We start from the raw sequence: 25,455 nt of genomic DNA, 5'->3' as shown, positions 1-25,455 counted from the left end.
ATTTTTATTGTGTCATGTTTAAAATACATTCATGGCTGCTTGTAATCAAGTAACGACAACAAAGTTCACCGCATGGGGATATTCTCCAGGTCTCTGTACGCGTTTCGAGCACAAATGCTCTTAGACTCAGAGTAGCTGTGGAATATCAGCTGAACTACATAGAAAACTCTGTCACGGGTGATCTAATCAGAAGTGAACAATTTATACAAAAATGATAAAATCAAAAAAATAAGAGAAAAAAAAAGAAAAAACACAAGAACACATTAATACATAACATACATAATACATTATGTTATGTATTAATGTGTTCTTGTGTTTTTTCTTTTTTTTTCTCTTATTTTTTTGATTTTATCATTTTTGTATAAATTGTTCACTTCTGATTAGATCACCTGTGACAGAGTTTTATATGTGGTTCAGCTGATATTCCACAGCTACTCTGAGTCTAAGAGCATTTGTGCTCGAAACGCGTACAGAGACCTGGAGAATATCCCCATGTGGTGAACTTTGTTGCCGTTACTTGATCACAAGCAGCCATGAATGTATTTTAAACATGATACAATAAAAATCCTGGATTTTAAATTTCTGGAGCTGGACCTTTCTTGCTTTTCTTGGAGTCGTTATACGTCCTGGCAGAGACGTGTCCGCGCTCAGAGCTTTTCAATAGTTCTTACGAACTTACAAGAGGTGAGCTGAAATTTATCTTTTTCACCCCATATACCACACCATACCATTAATTATGGGTGTCACGTCCGAGCATTCCTACATGAACAGTTTCCTGGAAAGTGGATTGGACATCGTGGGCCAGTTGAATGGCCACCAAGGTCTCCCGATCTGACCCCGTTAGACTTTTAACTTTGGGGTCATATGAAGGCAATTGTCTATGAAGTGAAGATACAAGATGTGCAGCATCTGAAACAATGGATACCGGAAGCCTGTGCTAGCATTTCTTCTGCGGTGTTGCTATCAGTGTGTCAAGAGTGGGAGAAGAGCACTTTGAACACATTTTATAAGTGGTCATAAACTTGTAAATAATAACTCATGAAGGAATAAACTTCCTTCTCACCCCCACTGGGGATGGTCTTTGTTGTCCTTTCTCATTCTTGGGTCCTCTACCAGAGGCCTGGGAGTTTGAGGGTTCTGCGCAGAATCTTAGTTGTTCCCAGCATTGCACTATTCTGGACAGAGTAACAACAAAAAAAGAAAAATGAAAATTAGTGTATTATGTACACCGTCATTGTCGTACTAGGGATCCTGATGACTATTTAATGCAATGTTTCTAAGAGCCCCCCACTCCATACACAGGGCACAGTCATCGTTAATTTTCTCATTGTCTCTGATGCTATGATTGCACACACAGGACATATCATCAATACAATCTATTAATTTATCTATTAATCAACTGATAACAAGTAGACCCTAGTGGCAAGTGATTGGCTCCAAAATCAGCCCCAAATGGGACTGTTCATTATTGTGTCAGAGCCTGGGCTCACTGAAGAATCCTCTGATACTCTAGGGGCTAATCCTAATGGAAGCAATGTCCAATTCACATATCTATAGGAATCCAGTGAGAAGTTTATCAGTTTCCTTAACATACATTGCAGATAAGCAGCATTTTTTTCTCCCCCCATATCAGCTCTGTATACAATATAACACGTAACTAGTGTTGAGCATTCCGATACCGCAAGTATCGGGTATCGGCCGATACTTGCTGTATCGGAATTCCGATACCGACTTCCGATATTTTTTCAATATCGGAATTCGGCATCGGAATCGGAAGTTCAGTTGATTGACGGCCTGACGTCATCATGATGCGCGGTGTGTGCGCATCATGATGCGCCGTCATTTCGGGCCTTCCGGGGGTCTCTGCCGGCCTGCCGGGGGGCTGTGCCGGCCTGCCGGGGGGCTGTGTGGACTGCCCGGGGTCTGTACCGGCCTGCCGGGGGGCTGTGCCGGCCTGCCGGTGGTCTGTGCACCCTGTGGGGGTCTGTACCGGCCTGCCGGGGGGCTGTGCCGGCCTGCCGGGGGGCTGTGCTGATGTCCGGGGGTCTGTGCAAGCATCGTCCGATGGGACTACAAGTCCCATCGGGCGATGCCTGCTACCATGACAGTGATTGACACATTAGCCAATGATGGGACAGTAGTAGTCCCATCATCCGGCTAATGTGTTAAATGTTAAAAAAAAAAAAAAAAAAAAAAAAATACTACATACATACTACATGCATGCTACATACATACTACATGCTACATACATACTACATATATACTACATACATACTACATACATGCTACATACATACTACATGCATGCTACATACATACTACATATATACTACATACATGCTACATACATACTGCATGCTACATACATACTACATACATACTACATACATACTACATGCATGCTACATACATACTACATATATACTACATGCATGCTACATACATACTACATGCTACATACATACTACATATATACTACATACATGCTACATACATACTGCATGCTACATACATACTACATACATACTACATACATACTACATGCATGCTACATACATACTACATATATACTACATGCATGCTACATACATACTACATGCTACATACATACTACATATATACTACATACATGCTACATACATACTGCATGCTACATACATACTACATACATACTACATGCATGCTACATACATACTACATGCATGCTACATACATACTACATGCATGCTACATGCATGCTACATACATACTACATGCTACATACATACCACATACATACTACATACATACTACATACTACATATATACTACATGCATGCTACATACATACTACATGCTACATACAAACCACATACATACTACATACATACTACATACATACTACATGCTACATACATACTACATATATACTACATGCATGCTACATACATACTACATGCTACATACATACCACATACATACTACATACATACTACATACATACTACATGCTACATACATACTACATATATACTACATGCATGCTACATACATACTACATGCTACATACATACCACATACATACTACATACATACTACATGCTACATACATACCACATATATACTACATACATACAATACATTCATACAATACATACATAGACATACAGTACATATAACATAGAGTAACATACTTACCAATACTTGTCACATTGTTCCCCGAAGCCATTGTCTTTTCCGGAATAAATATTAACATAACAAACCACAAAAATACTCACCCACGATCCGAAGCAGTCCACGAGTGTGTCCCACGACGATCTTGGGTAGAGAACTGCAGCATCAGATGATGCTGCCGTTCTCTACGGGCTGCAGGAATCCAATGACGGAAGGTAGGTATCCTTCCGCACTGTATTCCTCCGCCACTTAAAAAAAAAAAAGTCCCTAGTCTCACTTTATGCCATTGCTGTGTGGGAATTTCCCACACAGCAATGGCATAAAGTGAGACTAGGGACTTTTTTTTTTTTTAAGTGGCGGAGGAATACAGTGCGGAAGGATACCTACCTTCCGTCATTGGATTCCTGCAGCCCGTAGAGAACGGCAGCATCAGCTGATGCTGCAGTTCTCTACCCAAGATCGTCGTGGGACACACTCGTGGACTGCTTCGGATCGTGGGTGAGTATTTTTGTGGTTTGTTATGTTAATATTTATTCCGGAAAAGACAATGGCTTCGGGGAACAATGTGACAAGTATTGGTAAGTATGTTACTCTATGTTATATGTACTGTATGTCTATGTATGTATTGTATGAATGTATTGTATGTATGTAGTATATATGTGGTATGTATGTAGCATGTAGTATGTATGTAGTATGTATGTAGCATGCATGTAGCATGCAGTATGTATGTAGCATGCATGTAGTATATATGTAGTATGTATGTGGTATGTATGTAGCATGTAGTATGTATGTAGCATGCATGTAGTATGTATGTAGCATGCATGTAGTATATATGTAGTATGTATGTAGCATGTAGTATGTAGCATGCATGTAGTATATATGTAGTATGTATGTAGCATGTAGTATGTATGTAGCATGCATGTAGTATATATGTAGTATGTATGTAGCATGTAGTATGTATGTAGCATGCATGTAGTATGTATGTAGCATGCATGTAGTATGTATATGGTATGTATGTAGCATGTAGTATGTATGTAGCATGCATGTAGTATATATGTGTTATGTATGTGGTATGTATGTAGCATGCATGTAGCATGCATGTAGTATGTATGTAGTATGTATGTAGTATATATGTAGTATGTATGTAGCATGTAGTATGTATGTAGTATGTATGTAGCATGCATGTAGCATGCAGTATGTATGTAGCATGCATGTAGTATATATGTAGTATGTATGTAGCATGTAGTATGTAGCATGCATGTAGTATATATGTAGTATGTAGCATGTAGTATGTATGTAGCATGCATGTAGTATATATGTGTTATGTATGTAGCATGTAGCATGCATGTAGCATGCATGTAGTATGTATGTAGTATATATGTGGTATGTATGTAGCATGCAGTATGTATGTAGCATGCATGTAGTATATATGTAGTATGTATGTTGCATGTAGTATTTATGTAGTATGAATGTAGCATGTATGTAGTATGTAGTATGAATGTAGCATGTATGTAGTATGCATGTTGTATGTATGTAGCATGTAATTTTTTTTTTTTTTTTTTTTTACATTTAACATATTAGCCGGATGATGGGACTACTACTGTCCCATCATTGGCTAATGTGTCAATCACTGTCATGGTAGCAGGCATCGCCCGATGGGACTTGTAGTCCCATCGGACGATGCCTGCACAGACCCCCGGAGCCTGCACAGCCCCCCGGCAGGCCGGCACAGCCCCCCGGCAGGCCGGCACAGCCCCCCGGAGCCTGCACAGACCACCGGCAGGCCGGCACAGACCACCGGAGCCTGCACAGACCCCCTGGCAGGCCGGCACAGCCCCCCGAAAGGCCCGTACAGACCCCAGAGAGGCTGTACAAGGGCAGGAAAGGGTTTTTCTTATTCCGATACCGGAAGTCCCATAGACTTGAATGGGACTTCCGGTATCGGAATCGGCGATACCGATACTTTTTTTAAAGATCGGCCGATACCATCCGATACGATACTTTGAAGTATCGGACGGTATCGCTCAACTCTACACGTAACACAAAATATAGTAACAGAGTCAATGTAAGAAGATCATTGTGATAAAGATATGAGTCTAAGCCCATTTTTTTCTTTACAGAAAGATGCAATATTATAGGGACCTATCACATTCAGAAAATAAATACCTGCAGATATATGGGTTAATTTGCAGGTAAATAATGTTAAAATTCTGTTTAGTTGGCTAACTGGAGCAAGGGTTACAGGGAGAAAATGAATTTTTGTTATCCCTGCAGCCGATTTTTGCAGTCACTGGTGGAGTGCAGGGAGCAGTTATAGTCATCACTCAATATACGTTGAGGGTACTGTTTTTACTGCATTGCAGCTTGATTAACAGTCTGCTCTGCAGACTTATGCTGCACACATGCACTGCAATGAGAAATGAGAAAGTGCAAAAACACCACAAAAAATGCAGCATCAGTGAGGCTGCGTGGAGTCCCTGGCTGACCGGAGGTGAGCTAATGAGCATGGGAAAAAGTTCAGAAACTTTCCCACACTTATTAGTTCATCTCCGGTCAGGCTGTGCAGAGATGAACTCATTCATTCTGCAGTGGTTTACAGCGGGTCCAGTCGCATTAGCACAGGTCCCCGTTGTAAACCAGTTAACCCCTTGTGATGGATTGCAGCGGGGGACCTGACTGAACAGCGGAGAGGTATGTATATTGTTGTTTTTTATTTTATTTTTTTTACAGAACCATGGTTTTTTTTGGATTAGCAGATTAATAAATCAGGTCAAAAATTTGGTTTTCTTATTTCATTAAAGGAATTTTTAATTAATGTGTGTGTTTTTTAACCCTTTCCTATTCTAGGGTTAATAATGGATAGGTGTCTTATTGACACTTCTCCATTATTAACCTGGCTTAATGTCACCATTCAATAGCAAGGTGACATTAACCCATTATCATTAACCCATTAGCCACCGCTACAGGGCAATGGGAATAGAGAGGCTAAGTGCCAGAAAAGGCGCATCTTATAGATGCGCCTTTTCTGGGGTGGCTGGGGGCAGATTTTTTTAGCCGGGGGGGGGCAAAAACAATGGTCCCTCTCTAGGCTATTAATATCTGCCCTCACTCACTGGCTTTCCCTCTCTGGTGGAAAAATTACCGCCGGAGCCCACGCAATTTTTTTCAATGAATTAACCCCTTAATTTAACACTTACATGTCCCCAATTTTACACACATACCCTAATCGAATTATTAGTCAAAGACATATAAAAAACTAAATGAAATGAAATGGTTTACTGTATGTAAATCACGTGTCATTTCATGTTGGGTTTTGTATTGATTTTACAGAAGCCAGCAATTGATTTAGCAGCTATTCTGCTATGTAAATATATACATATATACAATACATAATTATTTGCCTCAATGACATGTATATCTATCTATCTATATATATATATATATATATATATATATATATGTATTCTATGTGTCTATATCTATTGTGGTGTAGTGACCACTGTGTCCGCTAGGGGGCGCTGTGTGGGAGTCCCAGGACGGACGGATAGCCATGTCCAGAGTGGTAACAGGAGCAGGGTCCTAAATGATCGTTATGTATTCCAAGGTGGGTGGCCTTGGGATGAAGGCTTGATTATGTGCTGATCAGCAGAGCTGATTTTTCATTTGAATGTGTTAGGGATAAGCCTTCAGGTGATTGGTGAGACGGGTGGGATCAATCACCTACAAACCCACCTAGGGGCGTGTGTTTAGAACGCCATAGTAAAGTATGCTTGTATGAATGCTTGTAGGACCTGTGATGAGGTCATAGCCATGTGATCCAGTGGGCGTGGCTACGGACCATATAAGGTGGCCAGGGTAGGTTACATGAGTGAATGCTTGGGCCTGGTTGGTCCGTATGGAAGGTCTAGTCGGGCTGACGTGAGGCCAATTGAGGAAAATGTATCTGGCTTCCTGAGTGCAAGTGGAGACGTGTGTCTGATAGTTCTCTGGAGGGAATGAATGTCTGCACTGAGAAGCAGCCATGAGGTAACCCTGACAGGGGATATAACTGTGAGGCTAGAGAGCCTGCGTACCGGACATAGCAAAGCCTGTGTGACCACAGGATTAACAGAGGGGAGCTCTGTCATGGACGCTATGCTGTTTGGATATGAACTTTCTGGTGCTGTTTGATGGTATATGCTGCATAATAAACCAAATGGACTGAGTTTATGTTGAGAAACCTGTGCCGGACCTGATTTATCGGCTGCCTAGCGAGTATCCCCTACCTGAATGACAAGCGCTACCTTACACTATTCTTTCGTTTGTGTTTTAACCTGTCATTGGGATCCATTATATGTCCATTTTGCAAGCTGGGTATTAAGATGCAAGACTTTTTCCGAGTTTCTCGCATGTGTGATCCCGGCCTTAGAGGAAAAGTATAATAGAAACATGTCACAATTTCTGCATTTTTCATCCACTCCTGGTTTTGGCTTGGTGAGGAAACATTGCGTTCCACGCCCAGACCAATTTACACAAATGTCTGAATGAATCTTAATATGTCAGCAGTGGGTCACAGTGACCGGCAAGAACATTTTGAATGCTTGGTGTTGGGCTATGGGCCCCAATGACCTGCCCTGCAATTTTGTGATACTTTGTCTACAAATGTTTATGCTGTTTGTGTGGTTGTGATGTGTCAATGGTTTTGCTATCATATCACTAGAGATGCATGGATTGTTTGGTGCAACCCTGGTCAAGGACAATGTTCTCGGCTCTTGACCGGAGCTGTGCTAATTTCCTGATCCCCTGGGTTCCCCGGCATGATGTTTGATCAGCCAGCTTGCTTTAGCGTCATCTGTGTGGAATGCGGCACACAGGAGACGTCTCACCAGCCGGGCTCATTATAAGCCAAGCCTAGGTAAGGAAATTTGCCCAGCTCTATACCACAACAAGAGACTAATGAACTGGACCATGGACCAAGGTTGCAGAAAGCAATCCACTCGTCTGTAGTCATCAATAATGGTTTCTCGCCTACCAGCAGTTATCACCCTCAACAATGGCTGGATGTGAACAGTATAAGAAGTGGAACAGCACAGATTTATATTTTGTTTAGTAGCCCCTACCAGATACTTCTACACTTTGTTTGGTAGCCCCTGCCAGGTTCTGTAGATTGGCTCCTATTGAACAATGTAGGAGGTGATCTGTCTTCCGCGACACTAGCTACGTAACAGTACATGGAGTTGCACTCTTCTGCTCTGTACAGTAATCATATGCGACCACCGTTGGAAGTGATAACAGTCGGGTGTCGGACCCTCACAATTTTATCTTTATGACCTATCTTAGACATAGAAGAAGAAATATTTTGAATTCCTGGAAAGGTATTTCTGGACATGTTTGTATTGCCGTTATTATCTAAGTAGAAGATGTAGTTTTGAGTAGTTTTGGTCTTTGCTCTTGTGCAGCTTGTACTACACCATATAGTCATTTTTATCAATGTACATTCCTTTTTTATTTCTTCTATTTCTTTATTTCTTTTTCATTTCGTCTATTTCGTATGGAGCTCCCTGCATGCACATAATCTACGTTCATGTATGTTTCTCTACAGAAGGTGCTTACCACTTTATCATTTACGACTCCGCTCTCCACATTTTCCAGCTCTCTTTTCGAGCCCAGAAAGTCTCTACAGCAAAAACATGTCCTTGATTTGCAGTGAATTGAAGCAGAAGGAGACAATGTATTATTGATGCCGTTTTCCTGTATCTAAGGAGTCATGTGTCAGGGCTGTAATATAGGACAACTCATCTATGAGCCGCATCTCTCTAAACAATGAAATAAACAAAAGACCGCAATGGCTTAGATTTTAATTCGGGAATGAACGTCCATTGTAAATAATTGTATTGAAAGCTCGGACTAACACCATTATAAAGTTCATTCAAAAAAGTCAAAATAACAATCTGCAAAACAGGTAAAAATTGATTAAAAATGCAGCAGAGCAGAATTTGTCATTTGTTGGTTTTATCTCTGCCAGGACACAGGTAATCTCATGCCAACTCATAATGTATGAGCAATGCAGCCTCAAGGAGCCAATGACAAAGTCTGCTCCGTTACATCTGCTTATCAGCTAGAAGTATAATTGATAGAAATATGATACGTAAATCGAAGGAAATAAAAGGAATAACAACATGGACTATGAATTATTTATGAAGCTCGATTAAGCTATATTTTAGGATGAGAGGACCAAAAGTGATAGCTGATAAGACATTAAGGTAATGTGTTCACTTTTTCCCACTGCGATTTGTGCGTAGGCACTTGGAAAAAGATGTGCAATCATTTTAGGGAGGAGGATATTCCTGACAGCTGGGAATGTACCGTACCTACAGGAGACAACATTGTTACCGTAGAGCTGATCTGTGATGGTGTCCCCTTCTATTCACTGCAAAGCTGCAAATACATGATGTTCTCATAAGACGTGTAAATCAGTAAAACCATTAGAAAGTTGGGTGGGTGTCTTGGAGCAAGCATTGTCAAGCTGTGAACTAACAGGAGATTTGCAAACACACTGCTGATTTTCTCCATCTGGGTCTCAGGGGGCCATATGGAGACACATGGAGTCCCTCAGCCTTAGGCACTTTGCGTGTTACCATATGGTGCTCCGTGTGCTGACATATTAAGGGGTTTTCTTCCTCTACAACACGGAATCTTATGGAACATGCTATGATTTTTTTCTGACTGATTCACATGAATGGTTGGCAGAATGCATTAGAAGTCTATGGATATGTCCACACCGGATGCATATTCTGCATCATTCACGGCCAAACCCATCATATGTTATGAATTTACTGCATATGAAATCTGTTTTGATATTGAAAGAAGGAATTCATATGTTGTGGATATCAAATGTGAAGCTACGGTCAATTTATGCTGCATATTTTCTCCGTGAGAGTATGAATAAGATTTTGTGAAATCTCTTCTGCAAAGCTGGTACTGCAACGTGCAGCGTATTTTCCAAACAGAAAATTTGGATGGAAAATTTGTTGCAAACCTTATATATACAGTGCTAAGCATAAATGAGTACACCCCAACAGATTTGTCAGAAAAACTTTAATTTCAAAATCAACATTTTCTATGAGAGACTATACTACATACCACAAAATATTCTCACAAATTTGGGTAATTTTTTGCTAACATGAAATGGTTATTTTACACACCCCAAACAGTAATTTTCCTAGCAGATTAACTCAAGAAATTGTTGTAAAAATCTGTACACTCTAATGAAAGTTTTATGAGCAACGCTAAAGTTTAGAGTACAGAATTCAAATGAACAAGAATTCAACCACAAGTAAGACTAATAATAATTCATTAAACAAATGTCTGGAATGGAGTTTATGGACTGTCCGGTGGCTCCCCCAATATGAACATGACAATTGAGTATAAATCTATGAAGCTATCGCACTCAGTTTGAGATGGTCATGAGACAGTACATGCGCTGTGATCTCGCTCTGATTTAGACGACCACCTAACTGTGCCCTAAAGGGCTTTACTTAACAAAGAAAACACTTCCCATATCATGCTGTCAGAAATTGCACCACATGGAAAAGAAATGTCACAAGACTTGCAAAAGAAAATTATTTATTTACGCAAGAAAGGTAAAAGCTATAAGAAGGTCAGCAAAGTTTTACTGTTCAGTCAGTAAACTGTTGCAAAAGTCATAATAAAATTTAGCATAAATGAAACAGCAATCATCTCACATAGACATCCAGGCCACTCACGGTAGTTTACACCTAAACAGGAGCATCTTCTGAAAAGAAGGGTTGAAGAAAATTGACTTGCAGTTTGACTGCAGTTAGCTAAAGATGTAGTAAGATAACCTGGGTGATTATTTCCATGACACTATATGGCGTACACTTCATAGGAATGGCATGCATGGGTGTCATCCACGAAAGAAGCCTCTCCTTAAGCTCATGCACAAAAAAACTGCCTAAATTTGCCAGAGCCTACTGGGACTCTATACTCTGGAGTGATGAGACCAAAATAAAATTTTGTTCAACTGATGGCTTCAATACTGTATGGTGTTGAAAAGGTGAAGAGTACAAGGTATAATGCATGATGCCTACAGTGAAACATAGTGGTGGCAGTGTCCTCAAGGTAGGCTGCATGAATTCTTGATGATATCATGAATTCACAGATGTACTGCTCTATAATGGAGGAAGATGATACCATCATTCCATGCACTTGGTAGAAATGCATTTTTCCCAACATGGCAATGATCCAAAACACACATCTGTTGCATTTCTGAAGAACAAGGCCAAATACGTCTCCTGATCTGAAACTCACCGAACACCTATAGGGAATTCGGAAAAGACAAGTAGAGCATTACTCTCCATCCAGAATCCAGGTTCTTGAGGAGTGGAAAAGTAGATGTTGCAAGATATCTTCATTCCATGCCTAATACTCGGTGCTGTCCTTAGTAATCATGGAGGTTATATAATATACTAGATATAGGGGTGTATTTGTTTTTGCATCAACTAATTTGAGTAGAAATGAAGATTTTATAATGAAAGTTATATTATTAACCTTACTTTCATGTTATGGCTTTAAAATAAAAATTCTTTGAAACTCAGTCCTGTAAAAGTTTGGAAATTGGTCTTGTGTTAGGGGAGATATTAATGAAAACTCATTTCCACGTAGACAGAAGGCACCAGACTTTCAATTATCAATCTCTATTAGAGAGTGGGTTTAGTAAAGACTAATGAACCATTTAGAAAAGCCAATAAGCCAACCAATACATTGGGAAATGACCTGTCTAAAAGGGGCAAAAATAAAGACCTAAAGGAGTGATGATTTTTAAACTGGCTTAAAAATTCTTATTCTCGGTAGCACATTGTCCCATGTAAAAATGCTGCTGAAACAATGTTATTCTATGAGCACAGAACTCTATTATTAATGATCATTTTGTCTAAAAAGATAAATAAATGACCACTTATCAGCTCCTATAAAGGCCATCAGCGCTTGTTTAATGGCATTGATCATGCAGTGTAGACCCAACTTAAGTATGCTGACTGCAATGATTGGTGTAGTCCAATATAAACCCTGCATCAATTCAAGGAATTAATTATTTTCACTTTTGCCAAGATAATTAATATTTATCCATGCAAATATTCCATTTTCTGATGATCTTATTCAGTGCGGAATAAACCTGAAACCTCAGTTTACTCAACCGGCAAAAGGCCAGCTCCTCATATTGCTAAAGGTTTCCACGTGACGCTCATCTCCAATTCACACTCTACTTCTTCTGAGATTGGACAACTTCATGGGATAATTCTTTCCTGCTGGCAGATAATATTCAGAGAGACCGTGTGCCAAAGTCTTCATCATGTTCCACAAGGCGAAAATCATGTTGCTTTTCAATTGAACCAATGAATGTGTTCAGTGTAATTCATGCAGTTCATTAAACATTTGCACATCTGTTCCCTCAGAATAGACTCCAAGAAATGCAGGGGGTCGTCACCAGACTCTACCAATGCTTACATGGACTATTTCACTTCATGTGTCTATCAATGCCCGATTACAGCATGGGGGGATTTTCTGAACTGACATTTAAACCTGTCTTCTGCTGATTTTGACCGAGTCTACAATTTCATCCTGTGTTTTTTTTTGCCTTCTAGCCTGCCTTCCAGGGTATTATAAGGCTTTACTGACGGATGCCATTTGTACACCGTGCCCGGCCCACAGCTTCTCCCTGCAGCACAGTTCTGCCGAGTGCACTTGTGAAAAAGGCTTCTACAGGGCAGAAACGGACCCCAAGTCAATGCCTTGTTCACGTAAGTTGTGTTTTTGTTTTTTTTCCAAAAGTTTTTAGGAAAATATTTTACTAAGAGAGAAATAAATCATATGGGTCCTCTGCGCTACTGATGGAGATCCAAGAGAATAATCCAGGAGGCAATGTAGACTTCATGTGGTTTTATCATCAATGCGTTTCGAAATCCGACTTGTCCACCAGGATATTACCACAGCAAATACTGCTTAAGTTTTTATGGTAAATGTATAAAAAAAATTTTTTTTAATTTTCTGCTTTGATATCAATTAAGTATTGAAGTTTATAGACTGGCAATTGAGCCCTTACAAAACAGCTCACGTTTCTTATTTTGTATTTTTCAGCTTGTGCTGTGTGCACAAAGGAGCAGAGTAAGTCATCTGATTATTATTACGGTAGATAGCAGCATTGGAAAATATAAAGACGAAAATGGATAACACAATGGACAAAAGGGAAGGACCCAGTTCAGTATTTCCTTCTCTCCCCCATAAAGTGACCTCTGTACATGTTACAGAGCATGCCCACAATACTGTCCCAGACAAAAAAAATTGCTAATGTCCAGGACACTGTTATAAATCAAATCAGACAAGGTGGCACAGAGAAAAAAAATTTGAAAACAAAGAATATATTTGAGAATATATTGTTAAAATTAGTAAAATTAAATAATGTGGTATATTCTCTTTAAAAGTCACCTGTTGAATTACAGTTATATCTGAACAACATATGATATTGTATATCCTGGGAAGTACAGCAGAGCTCACTTAATTAGGAAGCTGGATATACACATTAGATTACTTTTGTCGTGCCTACTGATTTTGACCATCCAAGCATCTATTGAGTATGTAGCTTCCTAAGTCTTCCTGAAAAGTCCATATTAGGGAAAAGAAAGATCAGCCAGTTGGACTTTAACATGTCCAATTCTTTTGTTCTCAGAAGCAACAAGCCACAATTAGGGGTGTGTAGCACAGAAATCTTCTTCTCTCCCTTTCAAGAAGACTAGCGCATTTTGTTTAACCAAGTGTGCAAGTGTATGAACCAGTCATGAGAAAGTTTGGTCAACAAATATCATATGTGTAATATCATCCAGTGTTATGAACTACTTGCCCGATTTTTCCTACCCTAAAACTATTCAGATGAATTGTTCTCAGTGCCTGGCATTTGTAAAATGCTCTACCCAGAAGAGTGAATACTACTAAAAATGAAATGCTATAGTGAGTATCAGAAGCTCTTGTGGAGATCAAATGGAGGATTCTTGAACTATAGAGTTGTTCATTACAGTTGAAAATCAATGGTAGTGAAACTAAAGGATTATGACTCAAACTGAGAATCCCTATATTGTTACCTCATTTTCTAAGCATCCCCTAACTCTATAGGTCACAAAGTCCTAGCCATAAGGGTCAGTCACCTGGTACAAGCGCTAATATTAAATAATGCACACCTTAAAGCTAATACGCTATTAAAGCTAGCTTTAAACAAGACCTGTCAGCTCCTCTATCTGTTTTACCAATTAATTGCACCCTCCGTGTAATAACAATCTAATTTTCTCTTACGGTTTCACAATGTTCAGTTCCTCTGTTATTCCATTGACCCTCTATGACTCTGTCCAATAAGTCTGGACTGTGTAGGGACACACCTATTTAACAAAGGGAAATGGTAGCACCTAGCTGTTAGCGTATTCATAAATTTCCTAGAGGAATATCAGAAGAATGGCACCACCTAAAATTACATGAAATTAGAAAAAAGAAGGAATAATAATAATAATTTTATTTATATAGCGCCAACATATTCCGCAGCACTTTACAGTTTAACAGTTCCAAACATGTCATAAGTAACAACGTTAACAATGCAATAATTAAAGCAAAATAAGATGACCCTGCTCGGGAGAGCTTACAATCTACAATAAGGTGGGGAGATACATAGTACAGGTGTGTAATTACAATGATGTATTTACAATGATGGTCCAGCCATCTTGAGGGAGTGAGGGATGGATGGAGATAGTGAATGGGCTATACATGCACCCTTACACATAGAATGACTGTGATTAGTGAACGTGATAGGCCGCTCTGAACAAATGTGTTTTGAGGGAGCGCCTGAAACTATGCAAATTGTCGATAGTCCTAATTTCTTGGGGTAGAGCATTCCAGAGGATTGGCGCAGTGCGAGAGAAGTCTTGGAGTCGGGAGTGGGAGGTACGGATTAGTGCAGAGGTTAGTCGAAAGTCATTTGCAGAGCGCAGCGGTCGGTTTGGCCGATAGACAGAAATGAGGGGGAGATGTTGGGGCGGTGCTGCACTGTGGAGAGCATTGTGGGTGAGAACAAGTACTTTGAATTGGATCCTATAATGAATGGGCGGCCAATGTAAGGGCTGGCGAAGAGCGGACGTGTCCGAGTACCGATTAGCCAGATGGACGATCCTGGCCGCTGCATTAAGCATGGACTGGAGAGGGGATAGTCGAGTAATGGGGAGCCCAATTAATAGAGCGTTGCAGTAATCCAGGCGGGAGTGGATCAATGCTACAGTGAAGGGTTTTGTTGTTTCCACGGTGAGAAACGGGCAGATTCTAGAGATGTTCTTTAGGTGTAAGCGGCAAGAGTGGGCAAGAGATTGTATATGGGATGTGAAGGAGAGATTGGTGTCAAACATAACACCCAGACAGCACACCTGCTGCCGAGGTGTTATTGTGGTGCCACCCACGAAGAGGAAAATGTCAGATTTAGGGACGTTAGTAGACGGTGGGAGCAGAAGAAGTTCAGTTTTGCAGAGGTTGAGTTTCAGATAGAGAGCGGACATGATGTTGGAGACTGCGGACAGTCACTGGCGTTCTTTAGTACAGCGGGGGGTAAGGTCGGGGAATGACATATATAGTTGTGTGTCATCAGCATAAAGATGGTACTGAAAGCCAAATCTGCTGATGGTCTGTCCAATTGGGGCGGTGTAGTGAGAGAAGAGATGGGGGCCAAGGACTGAGCCCTGAGGTATCCCGACAAAGAGAGGAAGAGGAGATGACGTGGAGCCAGAGAACAAAACACTGAAGGAGCGGTCAGAAAGATAGGAGGAAAACCAGGAGAGAGCGATGTCATTAATGCCTAGTGACTGGAGCCTAGAGAGTATAAGATGGTGGTCAACAGTGTTAAAAGCTGCAGATAGGTTAAGAAGAATGAGCAGAGAGTGGTCACCATTACGTTTTGCTGTCAGAAGGATATTGATCACTTTGATGAGTGCAGTTTCAGTCGAATGTAGGGGGCGGAAGCCGGACTGTGAAGGGTCTAGGAGGGAGTGAGTGGAGAGGTAATGGGTAAGGCGGGAGTAAACTAGGAGCTCCAAAAGTCTGTAGTTGTTTGTGCAGGATGGGTCGAGAGCGGGTTTCTTTATCACCACGGCCATAGTGACTTTGCTGTTCATACATATATGATATTCAGATTCATGAGCTATAGTTTGCTTGTTGACTGGAGTATAGTGCTCAGCTTAAAACAATCGTAGAACACTGCTGACAAGAGAAAAGAAAGTGGCACTCACCACGTTGATGAAAATAGAGTCCTTTATTCCATATTTCAGGACATTGACAGGGTATGCAAGAGGTTCAGAGGGGTGCAAGGAGGAGAGTGTGGATGATGTCCATTTTGTGTTATTCCAACGCCTCTACAGGTCCAGGTGACCGGTAGAAGCATTGGAAGAAAGCGAAACGGCCGTCGTCCACACTCTCACCTCTGAACGTCCTGCATACCCTGTCCATGTCCAGAAATATGGAATAAAGGACTCTATTTTCATCGACGTGGTGAGTGCTGCTTACTTTTTTCTTTTGGCAGCAGTGTTATATGAAATTAGGTTTCAGCATTATTATTTTCAGGGTTAAGTGTTTACTAAAACAGACATGCCATGGAGCTTGCAGGTCCTATTTAAATTCATTGCATCATTTTTGTCACCTCAGAATCATAGTGTGTTGTCTCTTAAACCTTTGGCCATCAATACGGAAAGTAATTTACTCCACTACCAGTCCACAGATTGCTTGCTTTGGCCAAAGTCGGGCTTCACGTACATGCTAGTCTCTGTGCCAGCTGTTTTCCCAAATCTCCATCCTCTACTATATTATCTATGATTATCTAGAGATAGATGATTTTCCCGATGAAACTTCTATTTTATTCCATATCAGACATATCACTATTGAACTGCCCTATAATGCTAAGTGACTGAATAGGCTAGCAGCAATTTCCAGGCTTTATGGTATATAGTAGCCCTACACAAGTAAAGTGATGTAAAGCAACTCTACATAAAGCACAAGTATGTATTAGTGGCAGACAGGCTTTTGCGTAGTTGAGCGTGGTATATTAAAGGCACACTCAGGAATTGTATATTAAAGTACTAATCATGTAGTATTTGTGAAGCTTAATGGTACCAATCCATCAGATGGAGCTTAGCCTCTTCCATCTGCTCGGCCCTTTGTTTCGTAATGCAAGATGATAATAACTCAACGATGCATCATAAAGAGCAAGTTAAAAGTGATATAAATGCATGCACGCTCCCCGGCATTAATGCTCGGCAGCTGTGCTTCTCACTTATGTGCAGCTATACGTATATATATCACGCCTGAAATGGCTCTCTTGTGCCATACAGACAGGGAGCTTACTCTCTAAGGACTATTACTTGGTTTCTTTTTCTAACTTTCCAGCAGATGACTCGATTGTGATAGTCTCATAGGACTGATATCAAGGTGGTCCAATAGACTCCACTGCTGGAAATACTCGCGGCCATATCTATCTTTATGAACGTAAGAGCCTAATCGGCATGGCTGTAAAGTGAACCGAGTCCAGAAAGCAGTTTTAGGACTGTACTAGATTATGCATTATAGGTTTGTCAGGTGTTTCACGACCATATAAAATCTTGCATGCAGTTTATGGAAGTCTGAAGTGAAGTCTGATAAGGCCGGTATGACACATCCATATTTTGTCTCATCCAAGAGAATCGCGCCGATTATGCAAATTACACTCTGGTCAGATTTTCTGATTTTCTTGGATGTGAAGAAGATGGGAAAAAAATGTCTCCATTTTCTCCATTCTGTCAGTCCATGCAAATCGAACTGTACTCAGATGTCTTCCCAGTGCAGTCCGATTTTTTCCATGGGCTCACTGACTTGCGTGGCGGAGAGTGATCCAATTTACGAATGCAAATCGTGCATGCTGCAATTTTTTTTTCCTCAGACGGACTCGGTCCGAGGAAAAAAATAGATACGTCCAAAGACTCATTGAATAATATTAGTGTGGGTGCAATCCTATCTTTTGCCAGATCGCGCTATGACCGAAAATACAGACATCAGCACAAGCCCTAATGCACAGTTGATAGTGACACACACGTGCTTTACATAACTTCAGCCTATACAGTCCGCAGGGCAGATTTATGAAAACAGTCTTTGCTACCCATAGCAACCAGTCACAGAGAAGCTTTCATTTCTAAAAAGCTCAATAAGAAATAAAAGCTACTCTATGATTGGTTGCTATGGGCAACACAGTTTATCCATTATATCATAACCTGCGTCCCAGGGGCCACCATTCTGTGTGGTTGCCATAGATCTGGATACTTGCATGGCTGCTCACATTTAGTTTCTATATCAGAGGGAAAATTCAACAGCAGGCCTAAACAAGAATTAGTTCAGGAGAATGGGCTCCCTTAACCCCCGTATATGAGTTACAGAGTTGCCCATGAATGTGGCCAACTCTCTCCATTGCAGCTTACACAATTGCTCTTCATCTCTTTGGAGTGATAAATTGGAAAAGTGACCTAAACAGGTTGGAGTTTTTGATGATGAACTTGCATCTATTGGACATTTAACACAGGACATACAGTGGGGAAAAAAAGTATTTAGTCAGTCAGCAATAGTGCAAGTTCCACCACTTAGGCCGGTTTCACACTAGCGCATTTTCAGCGCGCGCACGGCCGGGGGTAGCTCCGCCCCCGAGCCGGCTCTCTGCCCGGCGTGCCCGCCCCTTCCTTGTAGCGCCGCCTCCTAGCGGACAGCGGCGCCTGCGATCGGCGCACCCTATCTTTAGCATAGGGTGCGCCGATCGTGCGCAGGCCATGCGCTAGTTGCGCTTTGACCTGCGCTGCGCACTTTTGACGGTGCGCCGTGCGCGCCAAAATCAAACTTTTCGGATTTTGGCGCGCACAGCGCACCGTCAAAAGTGCGCAGCGCAGGTCAAAGCGCAACTAGCGCACGGCCTGCGCATGATCGGCGCACCCTATGCTAAAGATAGGGTGCGCCGATCGCAGGCGCCGCTGTCCGCTAGGAGGCGGCGCTACAAGGAAGGGGCGGGCACGCCGGGCAGAGAGCCGGCTCGGGGGCGGAGCTACCCCCGGCCGTGCGCGCGCTGAAAATGCGCTAGTGTGAAACCGGCCTAAAAAAGATGAGAGGCGTCTGTAATTTACATCATAGGTAGACCTCAACTATGGGAGACAAACTGAGAAAAAAAAATCCAGAAAATCACATTGTCTGTTTTTTTTTCATTTTATTTGCATATTATGGTGGAAAATAAGTATTTGGTCAGAAACAAGCAATCAAGATTTCTGGCTCTCACAGACCTGTAACTTCTTCTTTAAGAGTCTCCTCTTTCCTCCACTCATTACCTGTAGTAATGGCACCTGTTTAAACTTGTTATCAGTATAAAAAGACACCTGTGCACACCCTCAAACAGTCTGACTCCAAACTCCACTATGGTGAAGACCAAAGAGCTGTCAAAGGACACCAGAAACAAAATTGTAGCCCTGCACCAGGCTGGGAAGACTGAATCTGCAATAGCCAACCAGCTCGGAGTGAAGAAATCAACTGTGGGAGCAATAATTAGAAAATGGAAGACATACAAGACCACTGATAATCTCCCTCGATCTGGTGCTCCACGCAAAATCCCACCCCGTGGGGTCAGAATGATCACAAGAACGGTGAGCAAAAATCCCAGAACCACGCGGGGGGACCTAGTGAATGAACTGCAGAGAGCTGGGACCAATGTAACAAGGCCTACCATAAGTAACACACTACGCCACCATGGACTCAGATCCTGCAGTGCCAGACGTGTCCCACTGCTTAAGCCTGTACATGTCCGGGCCCGTCTGAAGTTTGCTAGAGAGCATTTGGATGATCCAGAGGAGTTTTGGGAGAATGTCCTATGGTCTGATGAAACCAAACTGGAACTGTTTGGTAGAAACACAACTTGTCGTGTTTGGAGGAAAAAAAATACTGAGTTGCATCCATCAAACACCATACCTACTGTAAAGCATGGTGGTGGAAACATCATGCTTTGGGGCTGTTTCTCTGCAAAGGGGCAAGGACGACTAATCCGGGTACATGACAGAATGAATGGGGCCATGTATCGTGAGATTTTGAGTGCAAACCTCCTTCCATCAGCAAGGGCATTGAAGATGAAACGTGGCTGGGTCTTTCAACATGACAATGATCCAAAGCACACCGCCAGGGCAACGAAGGAGTGGCTTCGTAAGAAGCATTTCAAGGTCCTGGAGTGGCCTAGCCGGTCTCCAGATCTCAACCCTATAGAAAACCTTTGGAGGGAGTTGAAAGTCCGTGTTGCCAAGCGAAAAGCCAAAAACATCACTGCTCTAGAGGAGATCTGCATGGAGGAATGGGCCAACATACCAACAACAGTGTGTGGCAACCTTGTGAAGACTTACAGAAAACGTTTGACCTCTGTCATTGCCAACAAAGGATATATCACAAAGTATTGAGATGAAATTTTGTTTCTGACCAAATACTTATTTTCCACCATAATATGCAAATAAAATGAAAAAAAAACAGACAATGTGATTTTCTGGATTTTTTTTTCTCAGTTTGTCTCCCATAGTTGAGGTCTACCTATGATGTAAATTACAGACGCCTCTCATCTTTTTAAGTGGTGGAACTTGCACTATTGCTGACTGACTAAATACTTTTTTTCCCCACTGTATATATATATACAGTTGTGGCCAAAAGTATTGACACCCCTGCAATTCTGTCAGATAATATTCAGTTTCTTCCTGAAGATGATTGCAAACACAAATTCTTTGTTATTATTATCTTCATTTAATTTGTCTTAAATGAAAAAACACAAAAAGAATTGTCCTAAAGCCAAATTGGATGTAATTCCACACCAAACATAAAAAAGAGGGTGGACAAAAGTATTGGCACTGTTCGAAAAATCATGTGATGCTTCTCTAATTTGTGTTATTAACAGCACCTGTAACTTACCTGTGGCACCTAACAGGTGTTGGCAATAACTAAATCACACTTGCAGCCAGTTGACATGGATTAAAGTTGACTCAAACGCTGTCCTGTGTCCTTGTGTGTACCACATTGAGCATGGAGAAAAGAAAGAAGACCAAAGAACTGTGTGAGGACTTGAGAAACCAAATTGTGAGGAAGCATGAGCAATCTCAAGGCTACAAGTCCATCTCCAAAGACCTGAATGTTCCTGTGTCTACCGTGCGCAGTGTCATCAAGAAGTTTAAAGCCCATGGCACTGTGGCTAACCTCCCTAGATGTGGACGGAGAAGAAAAATTGTCAAGAGATTTCAACGCAAGATTGTGCGGATGTTGGATAAAGAACCTTGACTAACATGCAAACAAGTTCAAGCTGCCCTGCAGTCCGAGGGTACAACAGTGTCTACCCGTACTATCTGTCGGCATCTGAATGAAAAGGGACTGTATGGTGGGAGACCCAGGAAGACCCCACTTCTTACCCCAAGACATAAAAAAGCCAGGCTGGAGTTTGCCAAAACTTACCTAAAAAAGCCTAAAACGTTTTGGAAGAATGTTCTCTGGTCAGATGAGACAAAAGTAGAGCTTTTTGGGCAAAGGCATCAACATAGAGTTTACAGGAGAAAAAAAAGAGGCATTCAAAGAAAAAAAACACGGTCCCTACAGTCAAACATGGCGGAGGTTCCCTGATGTTTTGGGGTTGCATTGCTGCCTCTGGCACTGGACTGCTTGACCGTGTGCATGGCATTATGAAGTCTGAAGACTACCAACAAATTTTGCAGCATAATGTATGGCCCAGTGTGAGAAAGCTGGGTCTCCCTCAGAGGCATGAGTCTTCCAGCAGGACAATGACCCAAAACGCACTTCAAAAAGCACTAGAAAATGGTTTGAGAGAAAGCACTGGAGACTTCTAAGGTGGCCAGCAATGAGTCCAGATCTGAATCCCATAGAATACCCGTGGAGAGATCTAAAAATGGCAGTTTGGAGAAGGCACCCTTCAACTATCAAGGACCTGGAGCAGTTTGCCAAAGAAGAATGGTCTAAAATTCCAGCAGAGCATTGTAAGAAACTCATTGATGGTTGCCAGAAGCAGTTGGTCGCAGTTATTTTGGTTAAAGGTTGTGCAACCAAGTATTAGGCTGAGGGTGCCAATACTTTTGTCTGGCCCATTTTTGGAGTTTTGTGTGAAATGACCAATGTTTTGCTTTTTGCTTCATTCTCTTTTGTGTTTTTTTAATTTAAGACAAATTAAATGAAGATAATAATACCAAAGAATTTGTGTTTGCAATCATTTTCAGGAAGAAACTGAGCATTATCTGACAGAATTGCAGGGGTGTCAATACTTTTGGCCACAACTGTATATATATAAAAAATATAAGGACTATAAATTTCAGGCTCCTTCTTCATTGCATAATATTTATACTTATCAAAGTGGTTCCATCATAGGCTAGGCCATAAATCTCTGACAGGTGTGGGTCACAGATGTGTGACCTGCATCTGCCCCACAAAAGAAGTTGCTTAATTCCCCATTATGGCCAGCGTCCCACTGACAGTAAGGCTGGAGTCACACTTGCGAGAAACTCGCACGAGTCTCTCACCTCAATACCCGGCACTGCCGCCGGCACTCGGGACCGGAGCGCTCAGCTGCATAGAAATACTTGCAGCTGCACAGTCTGATCCCGAGTGCCAGTGGCAGTGCCGGGTGTTGAAGTGAGAGATTCGTGCGAGTTTCTCGCAAGTGTGACCCCCGCCTAAGTGAAGAGATGCAAGATCACCTCACCTCTCATTGATAAATGCTAGTCAGAACGGGTGGTCAGTAGATCTATCAGCCAACATCAACTGTTGGGGCAGAGTCAGTAAGCTCACAGAAAGTTAGTAAGCACCTAGTAAATGGTTGACCAGTCCCGCTGAATATAGCGGTTTTGGCTGAGTTTTTTTATAATATGTTTCATGCTGGTCTTAAAGAGGGGACTGAGTAGAGTGTGAGGCGCCTGATTCATTTAGAGGCAAATTACCTTTAAAGAGCGCTGTGCGCCTACCCAAGTAGAATCTACTGCAAGCAATTATCTTCATGAATGTTCTCATCTCATCAATAATAGCAGATTAGATATAACAATATTAAAAAGACAATCTGTGCATGTGTTGCAGTTGCTGAACAGCCACGAGACATGCAGAGGCGGGATTCTAACATATTTTTCAGGCACGCCGAAGACACTCAGTTAGCACCCTAGCATGCTCAGTTATCACCTTATCTGAGCATGTTGTAGCTCATTACTACTGGTAACACATAGTAAGCTTTTGAGACTACTCAGGTGTCTCCATCAGGCTTAGTATTAGGTGGAGACACCTGAGCAGTCTCAATAGCTTGCTATTTATTACCATCTTTTCAGTTAGCCATTAGAAGCTATCAATCACTGGGGACTCCCAAATTTTAATATTTTGCTATCTATTGGCTAACAGGGTGCAAAGATATATTTTTACTGTATCAGATCAGATTTAAACATTGATGAGGACATTGCCCAATGATTGAGTGATTGTACATCGGATGGTGTGGAAGAAATTAAAATGTCCATAAGACCCGGAACAGACGAACATATGAAAAATAGTCAGATTTAAATCTTGAAAAAATGGACGATTTTCATCCGTATTACATCTGTATGTCATCCATATGTCCATTTTAACATGTGTACAGCATCAATTTTATACATCAGAAGTAAATATAATGCACATGATCAAATACAATTTGCTGTGTTATTAAGGGCAATGTATCTCTAGAAAACAAATGCTATACAGATGATCAGTATGGGATCGGGGTTTTTTTTATCACAGACCCCAATTGTCAAAGATTTTACACCAGAAAACTGATGTATAAAGCTTTAAAAAGTCACAAACTTTTTGTGCAACGTGAGGCTGCTCAAAAGTTTTGTGACTTTCACGCCAAATCCACCCAGCTCTGAAAAAGTGTTAAGTGCAAGATAAGGTACTGGTGGGCTAAATTGAAAGGCTTTGATCCACCTCTGAGGGTTTGATAACTTCAATGTAAGTAACCCCCATCTGCCAGAGCATTTATCAAAGGCATCTCATCCAATCAACCAGCATCATGTACTGATTGTTGGTCAAGAACCAAGGCAGGTGTCCACAGATGGTTTAGTTAATTTTAGACAAGGACAGTAATATTTTTCAGTATGACATAAATGAGCATGTATTACAGATAGTTATGATTTCTATCACATATATATCATTGGACTATTGCAAAAACAATGTGTATAAGGCAGGTTTCTCACCTCCTTATATTTCTGATACTGGAAAAAATTGTACCATAGATATTAGTGTCCATGTGTGTAATTTTTGTGGCACACATGTGCCAACCATGTGCCGTATCAGTACCACACGTACCATTGACTGAGAAGTAGCGGTACAGCTAGCGCTGTTCCCCAGCGCCAGGTGCTGAAGACCGCTCGCATCATTCTTCCCTGCTCTGCTAGCGATCAGCAGGGGAGAATGATTAAAGTTATATTCAAGTGATAATAGTGAGATCAGGTGGCAGCTGATGGGACTACTACTCCAATCAGCCCACATCTGCTGATGCTAATAACAGTGAGAGCAGCTGATGGGAGTATTAGTCCCATGCACTATAAATGAATAAATACATATAAAAAGTTGGCTTGGGTTCCCCTGTATTTTTGATAACCAACCAGACAAAACTGACAACTGCGGGCTACATACCTCAGCTGTCAGCATTAGCAAGGCTGCTTATCAAGAATAGAGGGGTGCTCATGCTATTTTTTAACTATTTAAATAAATAATTAAAAAATGGTGTGGGATCCCCCCATTTTTTGACAACCAGCTAAGCTAAAGCAGACAGCTGATATTCTCAGGCTGGTAAGGAAGCATGGATATTGCCCCCTCCAGCCTAAAAATAGCAGCTTGCAGCCTCCCAGAAAAGGCACATCTATTAGATACACCAATTCTTGTCCCACTTGCCCTGTAGCTATGGCAAGTGGGGTTCATATTTGTGGGGTTGATGTCACCTTTGCTTTGTCTGGTGACATCAAACCCACGAATTAGTAATGGAGACAGAGCTGTACATAAGACACCTATCCATTAGTAATCCTATAGTTATATTGAAAATAATGACACAGCCAGAATAAAGTCTTTTATTTGAAATCAAAACAAAACACTCTTTTCCATTTTTATCTAAAAATGACAAACACAGTTATACCCACCTAAAGCTCATTCCGTTGAAGCCAACATCTCCTGTAATAAAACAAAAATAAAA

At 41.3% G+C, this 25,455-nt stretch overlaps 1 protein-coding gene across 5 annotated transcripts in view; it reads left to right on the top strand.

The window, feature by feature from the left end:
• LOC141091106 (ephrin type-A receptor 3-like) overlaps positions 1 to 25,455 on the top strand; it is a 409,334-nt gene that overhangs the window by 182,986 nt on the left and 200,893 nt on the right. For all 5 annotated transcript variants that reach the window (XM_073576465.1, XM_073576466.1, XM_073576463.1 and 2 more), the window contains one exon: positions 12,794 to 12,949. In XM_073576465.1, coding sequence (XP_073432566.1) covers positions 12,794 to 12,949 — 156 coding nt within the window. The remainder of the gene's footprint in view (positions 1 to 12,793; positions 12,950 to 25,455) is intronic.

Source organism: Dendrobates tinctorius, unplaced genomic scaffold (assembly GCF_039654945.1).
Source record: "Dendrobates tinctorius isolate UK_male_01 unplaced genomic scaffold, ASM3965494v1 ptg000049l, whole genome shotgun sequence".
NCBI lineage: Eukaryota > Metazoa > Chordata > Amphibia > Anura > Dendrobatidae > Dendrobates > Dendrobates tinctorius.
This window is presented reverse-complemented; position numbering and strand designations above follow the sequence as displayed.